Below are 15,102 nucleotides of genomic sequence, written 5' to 3'. Positions count from 1 at the left end.
TACAAACTGACCTTGGGATTGAGCTTGAAGGTGGTGAAGACTCTCCATCTGCAGAGAGGAAGCAGCGTTCCAGCCACGGCCAACCTGAATTTACAGAAAAGCCAACTTCAATCCATTTAAATACAAATAGAATCTATTGATTCACAGAACTAAGAAAATCAGAGGTAGGGCAAGTTTGGGCTGTGGTCCTGTCCGACGTTCATAATGCCACCGCAGCCCCAGCTGAGCTCTTTCAGCTGATGCTCCTCTGTGTGCCGGTTTATGGCACTGGCTTTGCTCATCATGGTAAGATAGCTGGACCAGCCCCAGGCTTGTCCCTCATCCCCCATGACTGGGAAGAGTCCTGAGAGTCATTCGGATTGGAACACCTTAGGTCACACCTGTCAATCCCCTCGTGCAGGGCGACAGAATTAGCTACCTGGCTTAGCTTAAGTCCTAACACCTGTGCAGGGCTGTTCTTTGAGTAGAGTCCGGTCCCTGGGGAGCACAGGGATCTCCCTGGGGAAGTGGGAGTTCTGATGGGAGCAGGGCTAGGCGGGGAGACAGCCGCGATGACCTCCACAGCGAAGGTGCGAGCTGTGGATGAGAGCAGCCCACTGATTGTGTGGCATGAGAGTGAGAAATGGAGCCTGTGAGAGGGCCCTGGGGGCACTGAAGAGGCGTCCTGGCCCTGGGCCTGGCTTGGTGTGACCCTGGAGTTTAGTGCTGCCGGTTCAGGAGATGGGCCTGCCTCCTCCTGTTAGTGAGGCTAATCTTCATCACGTGGAGCCTTCGATCTGCCCCGGCCGCTGTGGTGGGGTTGGAAGACAGGGGGAGCCTGCAGTCCTGAGAGCCCCGTGCGCGACTGCGCGAGAACCTCTCTCCCGGGTTTCCCTCCAGCTCCGACCAGCCATTCGCCCCACTTCACGGGGAAGGAAAAAGAAGTCAAGTGACTTGTCCAGAGCCACGTGACAAGTAGGCAGAGGGAGGACAGAGCCCTCAGTCGGAGCTGTTGACCCCAAAGCCCACAGGCAGGTCACCATGTTGGGATTTTCCCCAGGACATGCGGGTTCCTTTGTCCTCTGGGTCACACCAGTGCTTAGGCTGATGACCCTACCCACAGAGTCACCCACTTCAAAGCCTTATGCCCAGGGACACCAGTGAGGGTGAGAGTCTGAAGGCAGGGGGCTACTTGTGAACTAGGCCCCCCGTGTCGCTGCCACCCCAAGACGGAGGACAGGAAGTCAGGCCTGGGGGAGCATGACCGGCAGCCCCTGAGCACCCTGTGGGCCCAGCTGTCACTGCTGTCCTCCTCCTCTCAGCCGAGACTCCAGCAGTTACTGAGCACTTGCCACATCCCAGGGGCTTCGTGTGTCTTCCCTCCTGGTGCCACCGCAGAGCCACCACCAGAGACAGCTGCTGTTATCACCTCTGTTTTATAGATGAGAAAACCGAGGGAGGACCAGGAAGGCCGAGGTCACAGGAAGCAGCGTGTCCCCGGGAGGGGCGCACCCTTTGGCTCTCGAGGGGCCCGCAGATCTCACGTGGCGAGCGAGTGGCCAAGTCAGGATTGAAGTCAAGTTCTGTCTGACGGTGGAGACGAGCTGAGTGCTTTATCAGGAAGCACAGTGGATAACTTCAGGAAGACTTTCAGGGAAGGGATTTGGCCTGTGGATCTCTCTGGGGAGCGAGTTTCCAGTGTTCCCAGGAAAGCTCCCGACCCTCCTTGGTGAATCAGCACAGACCTTTTCTTGAGTCATCTGTGCCCGTGGACACCACGGTCCCTCTCCTTCACTCCCTACTTCTTCCCTGTCCCCAAAATGCCTGACGTGGGGCCCAGAACAAGCCACTTCCTGTGTGAGCTCCTTTGAGGAACGTCTCCCTGCAGCAAATCCAGTGGGAACTTTCTGGAACCTAAGCCACCTCGCCATCACAGTGGCGCTGATGTGAATAGTGAACCCCTTGTTTTTTAAGGTCACAGACAGCAAAACCATGGACCCTCGGAATGGAAAAGGCCAGCGTGAGCGATCACCAGGTATGAGAACCACTGCCGAAGGTGACTGCAGGGAGGTGTTGTCCCCCTCTTGTTCTCGTTCTGTTTTTAGCTGTGTTTTTCAGAGCAAGTAGGTGCCATGGTGATAGGAGCCATAGAAATAGATGCAGCACACCTCCCAGCCCGCCGTTCCCATGGCAACACTCAGGGAGAGCCCAGGGACTCTGCTCCTCCTCCTGCCAGCTGCACACAGGGAAGAAGGCCCTAGAAGGCCCAGGTGGCTTCTCCCCATCTCTCTGGGGTGGTCCAAGGTGCCCGAGCATGCGCCTTCCTTCCTTGGCTCTTCAGACCTCCTCTCTGAGTCCTCCCGGGGAACTTGCTTAAGAAAGTTTGCTTTTGCCCAGCATAGTCATCCTCTCAGCCAGTGGGGACCCTCAGACTAACCCTGCCAGTCCTCCTGTGCCCACAGTTGGAAGCATGCAGTCCCTATTGTGCCTGGATGTGGCACTGTCACTTTGAGTGCCATGGGCAATAAAGAATTTGTGGGGCAGGGACTGAGTCCTGAACACTTGGTGCTCAAGGATACCATTAAATGAAATCTCAGAAGGTCTAAGACAGGGAACCCGGCGAGGGGTGGTGGCAAACTCCCGCCATCATGATGGCGCAGTTTACAGTCTGTGAGGCCCAGCCTCCCTTTCTTGTGGATCAGCTTTCCTGGACTGAAAGACCTTTGGAAAGTACAAGTGCGTTGTGTGTGCGCTCCACAGGGCCCGTGGTGCTTACGTGACACCTCTGCAGGGCTGGTGATGGCTGTATAAATGAACCTCATCAGGGCTTGCTTATTTTTATTTGGATTTATTTTGCCTTCTGAAATGCAATCCATATGTACACACGCCCTTTCCATCCAATTGTCTTACGTTAGACTAAGCATGAGAGGATGAAGGTCAAGGGCTTATAATTATCACGTCTGTCCCATGGTACCTGCTTCTGTAACAGTTCTGTTTTATATGTGTGTTTCCATACAGGTATGCTCTCAGGTGGGATCGCTTCCAGGGCAGGGAAAATGCAATTCTGGACTAATGTATGGTTCTGAGACCGATAGATGTATGCACTGGCCCATTGAAATTAGTTTTGTTTGTTTGTTTGTTGTTTTGTTTGTTTGACACCAGGGATTGAACTCAAGGGCACCCAACCATTGAACCACATCCCCAGCCCTATTTTGTATTTTATTTAGAGACAGGTCTCACTGAGTTGCTTAGGGCCTTGCTAAGTTGCTGAGACTGGCTTTGAACTTGCGATCCCCCTGCCTCAGCCTCCAGAGCTACTGGAATTACAGGCATGTACCACCAAGCTGGGCTAAATTAGTTTTACTCTCAATTAATGAAACACATACACACACAACCCTATAATGAGAGCATGCACCTTGCCATCAGCTCGGCATGTCCTCCATGGACCCAGGTGATATCTTCAGGCCAAGCTTTTTTCTATAGACTGAGGATGCCTGGAGCTTCCAACCTCCACAATCAGGATGTGGAGCTCTTGATGACCTTGAAGTAGGCTTGTGGGTCACTGGGCGGAGTGAAACTGGCTAGATGTCACTACAGCAAAACCTCCAGGGTTTATCCTAGGACTCACCCAGGGAACCACGTGACTCAGCATCTATTGCTGGCAGCATCTACCCTCAAATACCGTGCGGATTCCCGGGTCGTATTTCGTGGTTACAGGAATTTGGCCTGACAGAAACTCTATTAAATCAGCAAACACATGTGCTCTCGTTTCACAGGCCAAGCCAGGGATGGAACAGCCCGTCGGCCTCCCCTGCCCACAGCAGTCAGAGCCTGGAGTTCTGCCACCTGGTTGGGTTGCTTTACTTGGCTGTGGAACTAAACACAGACTCACTTTGAAGAATGAGGCTCTCAAATATTCTAGAACTCTAAGAATGCACACTCACAGGCGTGCTGGGCAGACCAGAGTAACTGCCAGACTTTCAGAGTCAGAAAGTGAAGGTTTGGCCCTGTGGAGCGCACACACAACGCCCCTTCCCCAGGACAGGCTCTGTCTTGTGGAGCTGGCCCAGAAACACCGGGATCAAGCACTTTGGCTCCGCCAGGCAAGTCATGCACTGAGTCCGATAGCACTTTCCACACCTATGACTTGAAACTAAACATTTGTTGTTATTCCTTTTAGTTATACATGACAGTAGAATCTGTTTTGATATAAATATACAAGCATGAAATGTATCTGTTCTAATTAGGAGCCCATTCTTGTGGATTCACATGAGGTAGGATTCACTGTGGTGTTTTCTTATGTACACACAGGAAAATTATGTTAGATTCATTCCATTGTCTTTCTTTTCCCATCCCTCTCCCTTCCCTCCGTTCATGTTGTTAATCTACTGAATTGCTAGTCTTCCCCACCCCACCCCCTGCCAGTGGATTAGCTTCCACATGTCAATGAGAACATTTGACCTTTGGTTTGGGGGGTTGGCTTATTTCATTTAACATGATAGTCTCCAGATCCATCCAGTTCCTGGCATATGCCATAATCTCACTCTTCTTAATGGCTGAGTCATCTCCATTGTGTATGTATTCCACATTTTCTTCATCCATTCATCTGTTGAAGGGCACCTAGGCTGGCTCCATAGCTTAGCTATTGTGAATTGAGCTGCTATAAACATTAATGTGGATGTGTCACTGTAGATGCCGATTTTAAATCCTTTGGGTATATGCTGAGGAGTGGGATAACTGGGTCAAATGGTGGTTCCACTCCTAGGTATTTGAGGAATCACCATCCTAACTTCCAAAGTGTTTTCCCCAATTTGCAGTCTCACCAATAATGTATGGGTGAACCTTTCCCCCACATTCTCACATTTATTGTTACTTGTATTCTCAATAATTGCCATTCTAACTGGAGTGACATGAAATCTCAGTGTAGTTTTAATTTGCATTTCTCTAATTGCTAGAGATATTGAACATTTTTCCATATATTTGTTAACATTCGTATTTCTTCTGTGAAGTGCCTGTTCACTTCCTTTACCAACTTATTGATTGGGTGATTGTTTCTTGTTGTTGTTGTTATTATTGTTGCTGTTGTTGTTGTTATTATTTTGGTGTTAAGTTTTTTGAGTTCTTTGTATATCCTGAAAATTAACCCCCCTACCATCTGACTGAGGTGCAGATGTCAAAGATTTTCTCTCATTCTGTACACTCTCTCCATTCATGCACTTGATTGAAGAAGCTTTTTAGTTTGATACCACCCCATTTATTGATATTTTATTTTACTTCTAGTGTTTGGAGTCTTATTAAGGAAGTTGGTTCCTAAGCTGATATGTTGAAGTGTTGGCCCTACATTTTCTTCTAGAGTATACAGGGTTTCTTGCCTAATTCCCAAGTTTTTGATCCACTTTGAGTTGAGTTTTGTGCAAGGTGAGAGATAGTGGTTAAATTTCATTCTACTACATATGGATTTCCAGTTTTCCCAGCACCATTTGTTGAAGAGGCTATCTTTTCTCCAATGCATGTTATTTTTTTAGAATGAGAAACTTTTTTTGAAAATGATTTTTAGTTGTAGTTGGACATGATATCTTTATTTTATTTATTCATTTATTTTTTATGTGGTGCTGAGGACCGAACTCAACACCAGCTCATGATAGGTGAGTACTCTACCACTGAGCCACAGCCCTAATCCCAATCCAATGTATGTTTTTGATGCCTTTGTCTACTATAAGGCAAGTGTATTTATGTGGTTTGTCTCTGTGTCTTCTGTTCTGTTCCATTGGTCTTCATGTCTGTTTGGTGCCAGTACATGCTGTTTTTGTTACTATAGCTCTGTAGTATAGTTTAAGGTGTGGTATTGTGATGCCTCCTGCTTCACTTTTCTCATTAAGGTTTGCTTTGGCTATTCTGGGCCTCTTATTTTTCCAAATGAATTTCATGACTGCTTTTTCTGTTTCGATGATGAACATCACTGGAATTTTGATGGGAATTGTACTGAATCTGTTTAGAGCTTTGGGTGGTATGGCCATTTTGACAATGTTAGTTCTGCCTATCCAAGAGCATGCGAGGCCTTTTGATTTTCTAAGATCTTCCTCAATTTCTTTCTTTACTGTTCTGTAGTTCTCATTGTACAATCCTTCACCGCTTTTGTTAATGTGATTCCACGTATTTTTTTTTGCGGCTATTATGAATGGGATAGTTTTCTTAATCTATCTTTCAGCTGATTCATCATTGGAGGATAGGCAACTGATTTATGGGGGTTAATTTTGTATTCTGCTACTTTGCTGAATCATTTATGAGTTCCAGAAGTCTTCTGGTGGAGTTTTTATGTCTTCTAAATATAGAATCATGTCATCAGCAAACAGAGATAGTCTTAGCTCTTTTTACCTATTTATATCCCTTTCATTTCTTTCTTTCGCCTAATTTCTCTGGCTAGAGTTTCAAGAACTATGTTGAATAGAAGTGATGGAAGTGAACATCCCTGTCTTGTTCCTGTTCTTAGAGGGAATACTTTCAGTTTTTTTCCATTTAAAATGATTTTGGCCTTGGGTTTGTTTTATATAGCTTTTACAATGATGAGGTATGTTCCTTTTAACCCTATTTTTTTTTCTAGTGTGAAATTAAACATTCAAAGTGAATGTGTCTTACTCACAATTTACATCTGGGATATTTTAATTTAATGTTTTTTATTCCAGTAGATCATCACCCATACATGTGGACACCTTCCCCACCCTCATTGGGATGGGCCACCAGGGGCAGGATCCTCTCTCCTGGGGAGGCCGACTCATGCCACTTGGGCTCTGACACCCTGCTTTGTTACTCTCCCCTGTCCCCCACCATGGACCCCTGCCTCCCTCTGTGCCTCCTAATAGTGTTAGGACTGCGTTGTTTACAAACGGGAAGGAGAAGGAGCCTCCACTTGTCTCGATTGAAAGCAGCCATCTGTTCACAACCCTTTGCATACCGAGTCCACTTGTATCTGACCTAGTCAATAAACAAACACTCATTATGACTGCCGACGTTCCCCGATCTTTTGTCTCTGAGATTGTAATGACATTTTTTAATGAAATGTTTGTATAGCTAAATGCTTCCTTCCTTACAGCAACGTTTATTTTGCAAATTTGCCGTTGTATTTAGCCTACCACCAGCAACTCTCTTGGCAAACACTGAGCAACTCCCACCACAAAAATTAATGAGTAGAGACAAGGACTCCACACCTACTCCTTCTGTTCCTCCCTTATCAAGTTGTAGGACTCTGGGGAAGGGATCCAGGGGACAGCCATGGAAACCAGAACTGGAGTTGTGGGACACCCCGAGTTGTTCTCCCTGTGAATAATGCGCTCTTCTTGGCCAGATTCTGAGCTTCGAGAAATGGACTGTGTCTCCAGTTTTCTTTCTTTCTTTCTTTCTTTTTTTTTTTTTTTTTTGTGCCCCTCAAGGTCTCAAATGCAATCCCATATATAAAGTATAAGGTGTCCCTTGTGCTTGTCAGCTGCCAGGCCTGCGGGGCTCCATCATGGTAGCAGAGGAAAGAGAACCTGGTTACAAAGCCTAGTGGGGGCCTGGGGGCTGTGTCCATCTTCACCTCTGTAGAACCTCCAACTCCTCTGAGACACCTGCTGCCCCGGCCTCTGAGCCTCTGGTTCCCTCCTGCCTCCGAGGCAGCCTCGTCACAGGAAGCTCTGTGCATGTGCCCATTTCCCCAACAGGGGACCTGGAGGGGGGGCTTTCCACGTGCCAGGGACTGCTGAAGATCCACTGAGGGAACAGCAATGACTAAGACAGATCTCTAAAACGTCCTGCCCCAGCGGAACCAAAAGGAAACAAGGACAATCTGTGTGTGTGTGTGTGTGTGTGTGTGTGTGTGTGTGTGAGAGAGAGAGAGAGAGAGAGAGAGAGAGAGAGAGTGAGAGAGAGAGAGAGAGAGAGAGAGAGATCCCTTGTCTCTGCTTCACAGAAACGACCTCGGCTGCTCCCCCAAGCCTGCCCAGCACCGGCTGGTCTTGCAGGACACACCCAGGGCTAAAGCCGGCTGTCCCCTGGCAGTCTGCTGGGTGGGAGGGAGGCTGCAGATGCTCATCTCTCAGGACCCCTGCTCAGCTGCCCTCTGCTTACCCACCCCGGCCCTCTTCCTGCCGCCTCCTACCTGCAGCACATGCTGGGAGGTCCCACACCTCCTGCTGTCCCCTGCTCTGAGAGGGCCTTTCCCCTTGCTCCTCAGACCCCTACTCATCCTTTTAGACTCAGCCCCTTCTCCTCCTCCACCCCAGTCCACGGGGCCGAGGAGCATGCTGCGCGTGGAGTTAAAGTTCACTCTTGACTTTTCTGTCTTTACCTGGGAGACAGCCACGAGGGTCATTGTGTGTTTAAGGTCTGTCTCCAGAGCTGGTAAACCCCTGTGAGTGGGGGCTGACTGGGCTGCCTGATTAGCTGAGGGCCAGGCTAGCAGGGGTCCCAACCTGTTCGCCCTGGTCACAACTCAACGAGGCCCTCTATGGCCGGTCCTACTCTACAGATGAGGGATAAGCCTAGAGTGGCTAAAGATCTGTGCCTGAGTGTAGACCCAGGTTTAGAGCCAGAGAGTCTCCTCGGAGCCTGCCCTGATGCTCGTTGGATGGATGGATGGACAGACAGACAGACGTATGGATGAACTGTGCCTGGACACTAGTCAGGTTTCTGGATGTGACTTAGTAAGGGAGGAGAGTAGCTTGTTCATGAGGAGGAGCTTGGGATGGCGGGACGGCTGGCTGGAGAAGAACACACAGATCTGTAGCAAGCGAGCATGACTTAGACCTGCGTTTGGGCTCTACCTACCAGTCATGGGGCTTTGGGAAACTTCTTCAGCTCCCCTGAATCCCAGTTTCTTTTTCTATGTTGGTATTAATAGTGACTTTCTGGAGGACTGTGGGGAGGAACCGGCAGGTGGTATGTGGAAAGGCCCAACCTGGGTCCAACACATCATGGGGACCCATACATGGTGGCAGTTTTTTATTCCCTGGGCACTCTCTGCTTGGTGTGGTGAAGACTTGGGCAGGAGCCGGTGAGCCCGTGCCTCGTGCTCTGCTTGACCCCTGCCTTGAGGGGTGACTCTAAGGCAGGGATTCTTGGCCTGTTACCCCTGCGTGCACGTATCTTACAGGACAGGATAATAGCTCCAAGTTCAGGTCCAGAAATGAACCTGGAATCCACTTGCGATTATTCACTTACGATTTATTAAAATAATAAATAAATAAAGGAAAGACCACAACCCTAAACGTTTGTCTTCAGGTTATAATTTATCGGCCAAACAACCCCCTGCCTCCATCTGCTGCCTTCTAGAGTCTTAACAGGACAAGGGACTAGTGTGGGAGCCTCATTTTAGTGGATTTGGGTAAATTCTAGGTCCTCCTCGGGTCCTAGGTGAGCACAATTACCAGAGGCTCTGACATCTGTCCTCTCATAGTTTGGTTCTCTCTCTGGGCATCAGGCTGAGGTGCAATTAAATTCTCTGCCGTGACCCTGGGAACCACAGCATCTAGAACCTCAGAGGGTGAGGGGCTGCTCAGCCAGGCCTGCAAGGCTCAGGCAGGCTGCCCTGGTCCAGCAGGCAAGCGTGGCTTCGTGCTGGCATCTTCCACTTGGGTGTGGAATCCAACCTCGCCTGACCCTTCTGAGCCCCCCCCACTCCCCCCAGGCGGGACTAACTGTTCCCTCTCTGTGTCGCCTTTGTTCCTGCAGCTATAAAAGCACTCATGTCAGTTTTGAACACATCTCTTCCTCTGCAGGGGCAATCTTTTTGTTGTTTTGTTTGTTCCAGATTTTATGTAACCTCAAAGTCTTCATTAAAACGGACCCGGGGCGTACATGTCCTTCTGTTTATGAGATTAGAATTGACAACGTAAATTAGTGGTTTGGAATCCCGTTGGGTACTTCTCCTTAGATGGAAAGAGTTCTGGACAATCCGACTTATTCAGAACCCTAACTCTGAAAACCAGCCTTCAATCCCATTCTCGCCCGTTCTGCAATCAGCCAGTCATTCACAGACACTGGCTGACTCCTGCATTTGTGTCACTATGCAAGACATGGGGCCTCTTTGAATGAACAGGACACGGGCCACGTCCAAGAGGCCAACCCAGTGTGATCTTGCGGCCTAGATTTTGCTAACACTTTGGGCCTACTCTCTATAGAGTATAAGAAGTCAACCTAGAAGATTCCTTTCTGAGCCTAATTTCTCAGAGCTCTGAGACCATCTGTATACTTAAAAAATATATATTTTTTAAACTTTTAGCTGATTTTTAAAACTGCATTCTATTTTCCACTCGACATTATTTATTCACGTACCAAAAAATTTGATTAAATCACTGTTCCTAAAATAGGGTAGGGGAGCACAAGGAAGAAAACACAAAATTCCTGCCTTCAGGAATCTAACTCTAAGTCTCAGGCGTCGGGAGCAGAGTGACAATCAGCCTATTAGTTCATTTGTGGTGGCGGGTGGCATCCATGCAGTCTCTCACTCCTTGAAAGTCTTTGGTGTGTGCTGTGTGCTTAGGATGGGGCTCTGGGGCCTCGGGAAGAGGTCTAAGGTGGGTTCCTGCCTTCCAGGCCCAGGGGAGAGAAAGGAGTTGAGGGTCAAGCAGACTAGGAGGCCACTGAGACTCCAAGTCAAGACAAGTGGCCAGATGGCTCTGAGAGCCAGGAGGCCATGCCAGCCTGTCGGCCACCCACAAACACAGGGATTCTGAGTGCTTCTGAGGAAGGGAAAGTCCTTCAGAGACGGAGGGAGGACACCCCAGGTCAGGCAGAGTCACCCCAAAACAGATCTGAGCAGGGGAAGAACTTCCTCTGGACAACATCACCCCAGATACGCAGGAGGAGGGAGCTGATGCTGCCCGGGCACCTCCTGGGGTGGAGGCTGTGCTTGCGAACCTGTTCCCCTCTTGCCCCCACCCAGAGTCCCCGTGGCCCAGTCACAGAAGGTATGACATCCTTCATCCTCCCCCGGAGGCCCAACCTTCCCTCTGCCCTAGGATCAAGGAGCTTGAGTCTACAAAAGAAAGCAAACATCAGAAACACAGCCAACACGGCTGCGGGTGAGTGGCACCAGGTGCTTTTGAAAATTGCTGGACATGGGGGTTGTCATTATGTAAATAGGCTAAATCAGAGCACGGAAGGACCAGCAGAAGCTGATGACCCTTTCTCTCACTTTGCCAATCACCCACAGGTCCGGGACAATTTCTAGCAAGAAATATAGAAAATAAACCAATAGATTAATTAACTTCCAAGGATACATGACATGAAGAAAAATGAACTGAAAAGGAGTAAGTAAGGGTAAACTTTATTAAATGAGGAGGACACGTAAAACACCTTCAAAGAGGTGACACCTGGCACTTGTTACAGATCCAAGCTATGGGACGCCGTGAAAAAGACCTGATTATGGCTTTTAGAATATCATGATCATTATGCACTGAATACATGTATCAAAATTTCACATTATTCCTCATAAAACTTGTAAAATTAAAATAATAATAAAATTCAAAGATATTGAAAACTTTTTTTTTTTTCTGGAAATATCAATTAAGTAGGGTCTAGACCTCCCCCAGACTTAGAGCTTCTGCAGAGGAGCAGAATGTAAGAGCAGAGGGCGATTAGCCCTGGTCACTACCTAGCTTCCCAGAGGTGAGGAAGCCTTGGGAGGGGTCTCAGGTCACCCACTGCTGCTTCCTCAGCTCAGCCCCAGAAGGAGAACTGCCCGTGGGCTCCGATGACCAAGGGGCTGTCCCTTCTGGGAAGAGTACCCCAGGTTACACTGCAGTCCAATCAGATTTGACACAGACCAAGTCTCCCCACCTTTTTTTTTTTTTAATATTTATTTTTTAGTTCTGGGCGGACACAACATCTTTGTTGGTATGTGGTGCTGAGGATCGAACCAGGGCCGCACGCATGCCAGATGAGCGCACTACTGCTTGAGACACATCCCAGGCCCCAGTCTCCCCACCTTTGACTGGCCTTATTCTCTGGGTAGCACCCATCTCCCTACCCTCTCCCAGGGGGACACCCACGGTCCTGAAGTTCCCTGCAAGAGAGAACACATACCGAATTTGTCACTGACCTAAGTCCCAGAAAAATTTCACAATAAAAGCAGACCTTCCTGGTAATGGTGCAAATACCAAAGAGAAAACTAGTAACACTACTTAAAGAACTCGCTAGAACAGGCAGTCTTCGTTTTGTTTATCAACATGTTTGGCCTTTGTTTCTGTTTGTGGGCTAACCGTTATGTGTTATTGCCTAACAAAGCACCCCAAAGCATCGTGGCTTAAAACCATAATTCCCACAACTCTGCAACCAAGGCTGGGTTGGTGGAGGGATCCCTCTGTCCATACTGTATCTGATGGAGATGGACCAGCCAAATGGCTTCTCCCTTACATGTCTGGTGTCCACTGGGATGGCTGGAACAGCCAGCTTCTGGCTATGAAGCCTCTCCAACAAGAGTGGCCAAACTTCTCTCCGTAGTAGCTGAGGACTCCAGTGAAGGTGAGCCCTAATGTCCTCGCAAACATTAACCCCTCGCAATCACTGACTCACATCCTGTTCCCTAAAGCAAATCTCATGGCCAAGGCCAGGGTCCACTGCAAAAGAGCTGGGAAGCGTCATTTACAGAGAGCCGTAGTCATTTATGCAATCAGCAAACCCTAGCTTAAACCAGCTTGCAGGGGCCTCGGGGTGCACTAGGGTGGAAGAGCTGGGCCTTAGACCCCCAGATCAGACATTGTGGTGTGGACCCCGGCTTTGCCCCTACTGGTCGAGGAGATGTGGGGGGGCTGTGTGACCTCTCCAAGCCTCCTCTTCCAAAATGAAGGTAGCAATAGAATCCCCCATATTACCTTCGGGAGGGAGATCTGCCTGAGCTAAGGTAAGTAGGGCACTCCGTCCACGTCACCTGTTGGGAAATCCTGAGGGGCCAGAGAAGCTCACCGTACCCAATGGCTGGAAAACGCCAGCCTGGACTTCTCCCTGGGGCTTTAAATCAGACGAGGATGTAAAGATGAGTTCCTCTCCATCACTCTTATTAAGTTTTAAAATATTGATTTTTAGGTAAAAGACTCAGAGAAATCACTTCATTTCTCTCCTCAAAGACAAAGTCAGGTGGAGCCTGGGAGACCCGGGTTGTAGGGATCACAGCAGGCAGGAGAGAGCCCTCACCAAACAGTGAGGCCTCTGTTCCACGTCTTGTCACTAAGGGGGACAACTGGGGACTTTTCTATTCATCTCCAGCAGGGGGGAAAAAACACAAAACCTAAACATAGTACCCCCGAAGTACATTTAATTAAAAGGGAACAAAGAAGCTTTGTGCATCTAAAGCCTCCCTGATTTGTTGTATTAAAAATCCAATTTATCCTCACAACAGGCTGGGGAGGGAAGAAGCAGCAGGTAGGGTAGGGAGACTCTGAGCTGACTGTCACCCCTCCTCCGTTGCTCCGGGTCATTTTCATAGTCCTGAAGAGCATAATGGCTTCCTTGGCCTTTTGGCAGTTGGTTGTCCCACACAAGACCCATCAGATTCCTTCCCCAAAGGATCTACCAATGGCCGATGCCACAGGTGAAGAGGCACCAAGCCACACCAGGGCAATGTGTGTGACAACCACAGGGTGGCGCCACTCCACAGCCGCCAGAATGGCAAACATGGAAGGCAGGAAGGCAGGCAATGCCAAGGACTGGGACCACCACGCCTTTGGCAGCACATGGCCAAGGCCACCGTGGGAAGCTGACTACATCTGTCCCACAAACCCAGGTACCTGCCAAACAGCCGCGCACACACGTACCCCCAAATGCATATGCTAAAGTGTTCACGGGGGCACAGTGTCTAGCACCCCCAACCTGGAAACTCCTCAAATGTCATTAGCAACAGGCCAGAATTACATGCATATGCTCATCAGTAAGGGAGACGGACAGTTTTAACACAATGATATTCAAGATCGTCCCAAGTGTAATGTGGAGTGAAAGAAGTTAGACTCAGAATGCACCTAGTGTGTGGTTTCACTGCATGAAGTCCAAGAAAGGCCAAAGGAATGTGTGGTGTGAGGAGTCAGGGGAGTGGCCAACCTGGCAGGGGGCGGTGGCTGGAGGGCAGGAGCAGGTCTTTCAGGGGCGCTGATAATGTCTGTCTCTTGGTCTGGATGCTGGTGACACGCTATGTTCATTTTGTGAAAATTCACCAAGCTGGACGCCTTCGGGCATCTTCCCTGATGTCTATAATGTTGTAATCAGAAGTAAAGTAAAGGGCTGCGGCAGAGCACTGCCCAGCATGCCCAAGGCCCTGGGTTCAACCCCCAGCACTGGAAAAAAAAAGTGAAATTTAAAAGGGTCTGCCAGGCAGCAACTCAGTGGGCCCTTGTCCCTCCTCCCATCCAACCTAGGGTTCCGGCCAGCCAGCCTGGTGGTCCTGCACAGGTCCCTGGTGCCAGCCTTCGAGAGGTTCTGCCAGGCCAACAGTGGTCCTCTGCCCCTGCTGAGCCAAAGTGAGCCAGAGAAGTGGATGTGGCTCACCCTGGGTGCTGTCCCAGGCATCAGGTTCCTGGAGTCAAAGCTTGGGAGTGGCCACAAAAGCCCTCTGTCCAGCCCTGAGGACCCCACAGTGCCTGGCCCAGGGCCTCGCTCATGACTATTGCCCAGACTGAGCTGCCCTTCCTACTGTTCCCACTTTTCCCCTATCTCTTGATCCCATCCCTTGCCTCTACATCAGGGTAAAATTTGGGGATTTCTAAGAAAGTCCAGGCCAGGAGAGATCCCTTGGGCACTGCCATCTGTCACTTCATCACTCACTCCAGAAAGCTGCCCGGGCAGGGTTAAGAAGAAAAGGAACACACCTCGGTCACTAACCTCCAGCGGCCGACATCACCCGCCTTGTGTGATTCACCCGGACTTTTCAACTACAGCATCCTCCCTCATCCAGGGTCTCCGTGTCCACAGCCTCTGTTGTCCACAGTCAACTGAGGCCTAAAATACGAGGTGGAGAATTCCAGAAATAAACAATTCAACGTTTAAAGCGACTGTTATTAACAGTGTGAGTTAGTCAGCTTTTCATAGTGACAACCAAAATACCTGTCAAGAACAACTTAAGGAAAGATTTATTTGGGCTCTTAGTTTCAGAGACAGTCC

The 15,102-nt window shown here is 49.1% G+C and overlaps 1 protein-coding gene across 1 annotated transcript in view; it reads left to right on the top strand.

Annotated features, from left to right (window-relative positions):
• The first annotated feature begins 551 nt into the window (after positions 1-551).
• Positions 552-15,102, top strand: part of Dglucy (D-glutamate cyclase) — a 51,886-nt gene continuing 37,335 nt past the window's right edge. The window contains 5 exon segments of the mRNA XM_026394251.2: positions 552-569; positions 1,954-2,014; positions 2,098-2,102; positions 10,898-11,036; positions 14,361-14,523. Of these exon segments, the coding sequence (XP_026250036.2) occupies positions 552-569; positions 1,954-2,014; positions 2,098-2,102; positions 10,898-11,036; positions 14,361-14,523 (386 nt within the window).

The sequence above is a fragment of the Urocitellus parryii genome, chromosome 6, assembly GCF_045843805.1.
Source record: "Urocitellus parryii isolate mUroPar1 chromosome 6, mUroPar1.hap1, whole genome shotgun sequence".
NCBI classification, from domain to species: Eukaryota; Metazoa; Chordata; class Mammalia; order Rodentia; family Sciuridae; genus Urocitellus; species Urocitellus parryii.
The sequence above is the reverse complement of the archived record's forward strand: the minus strand, read 5'-3'. Positions and strand labels throughout refer to the sequence as shown.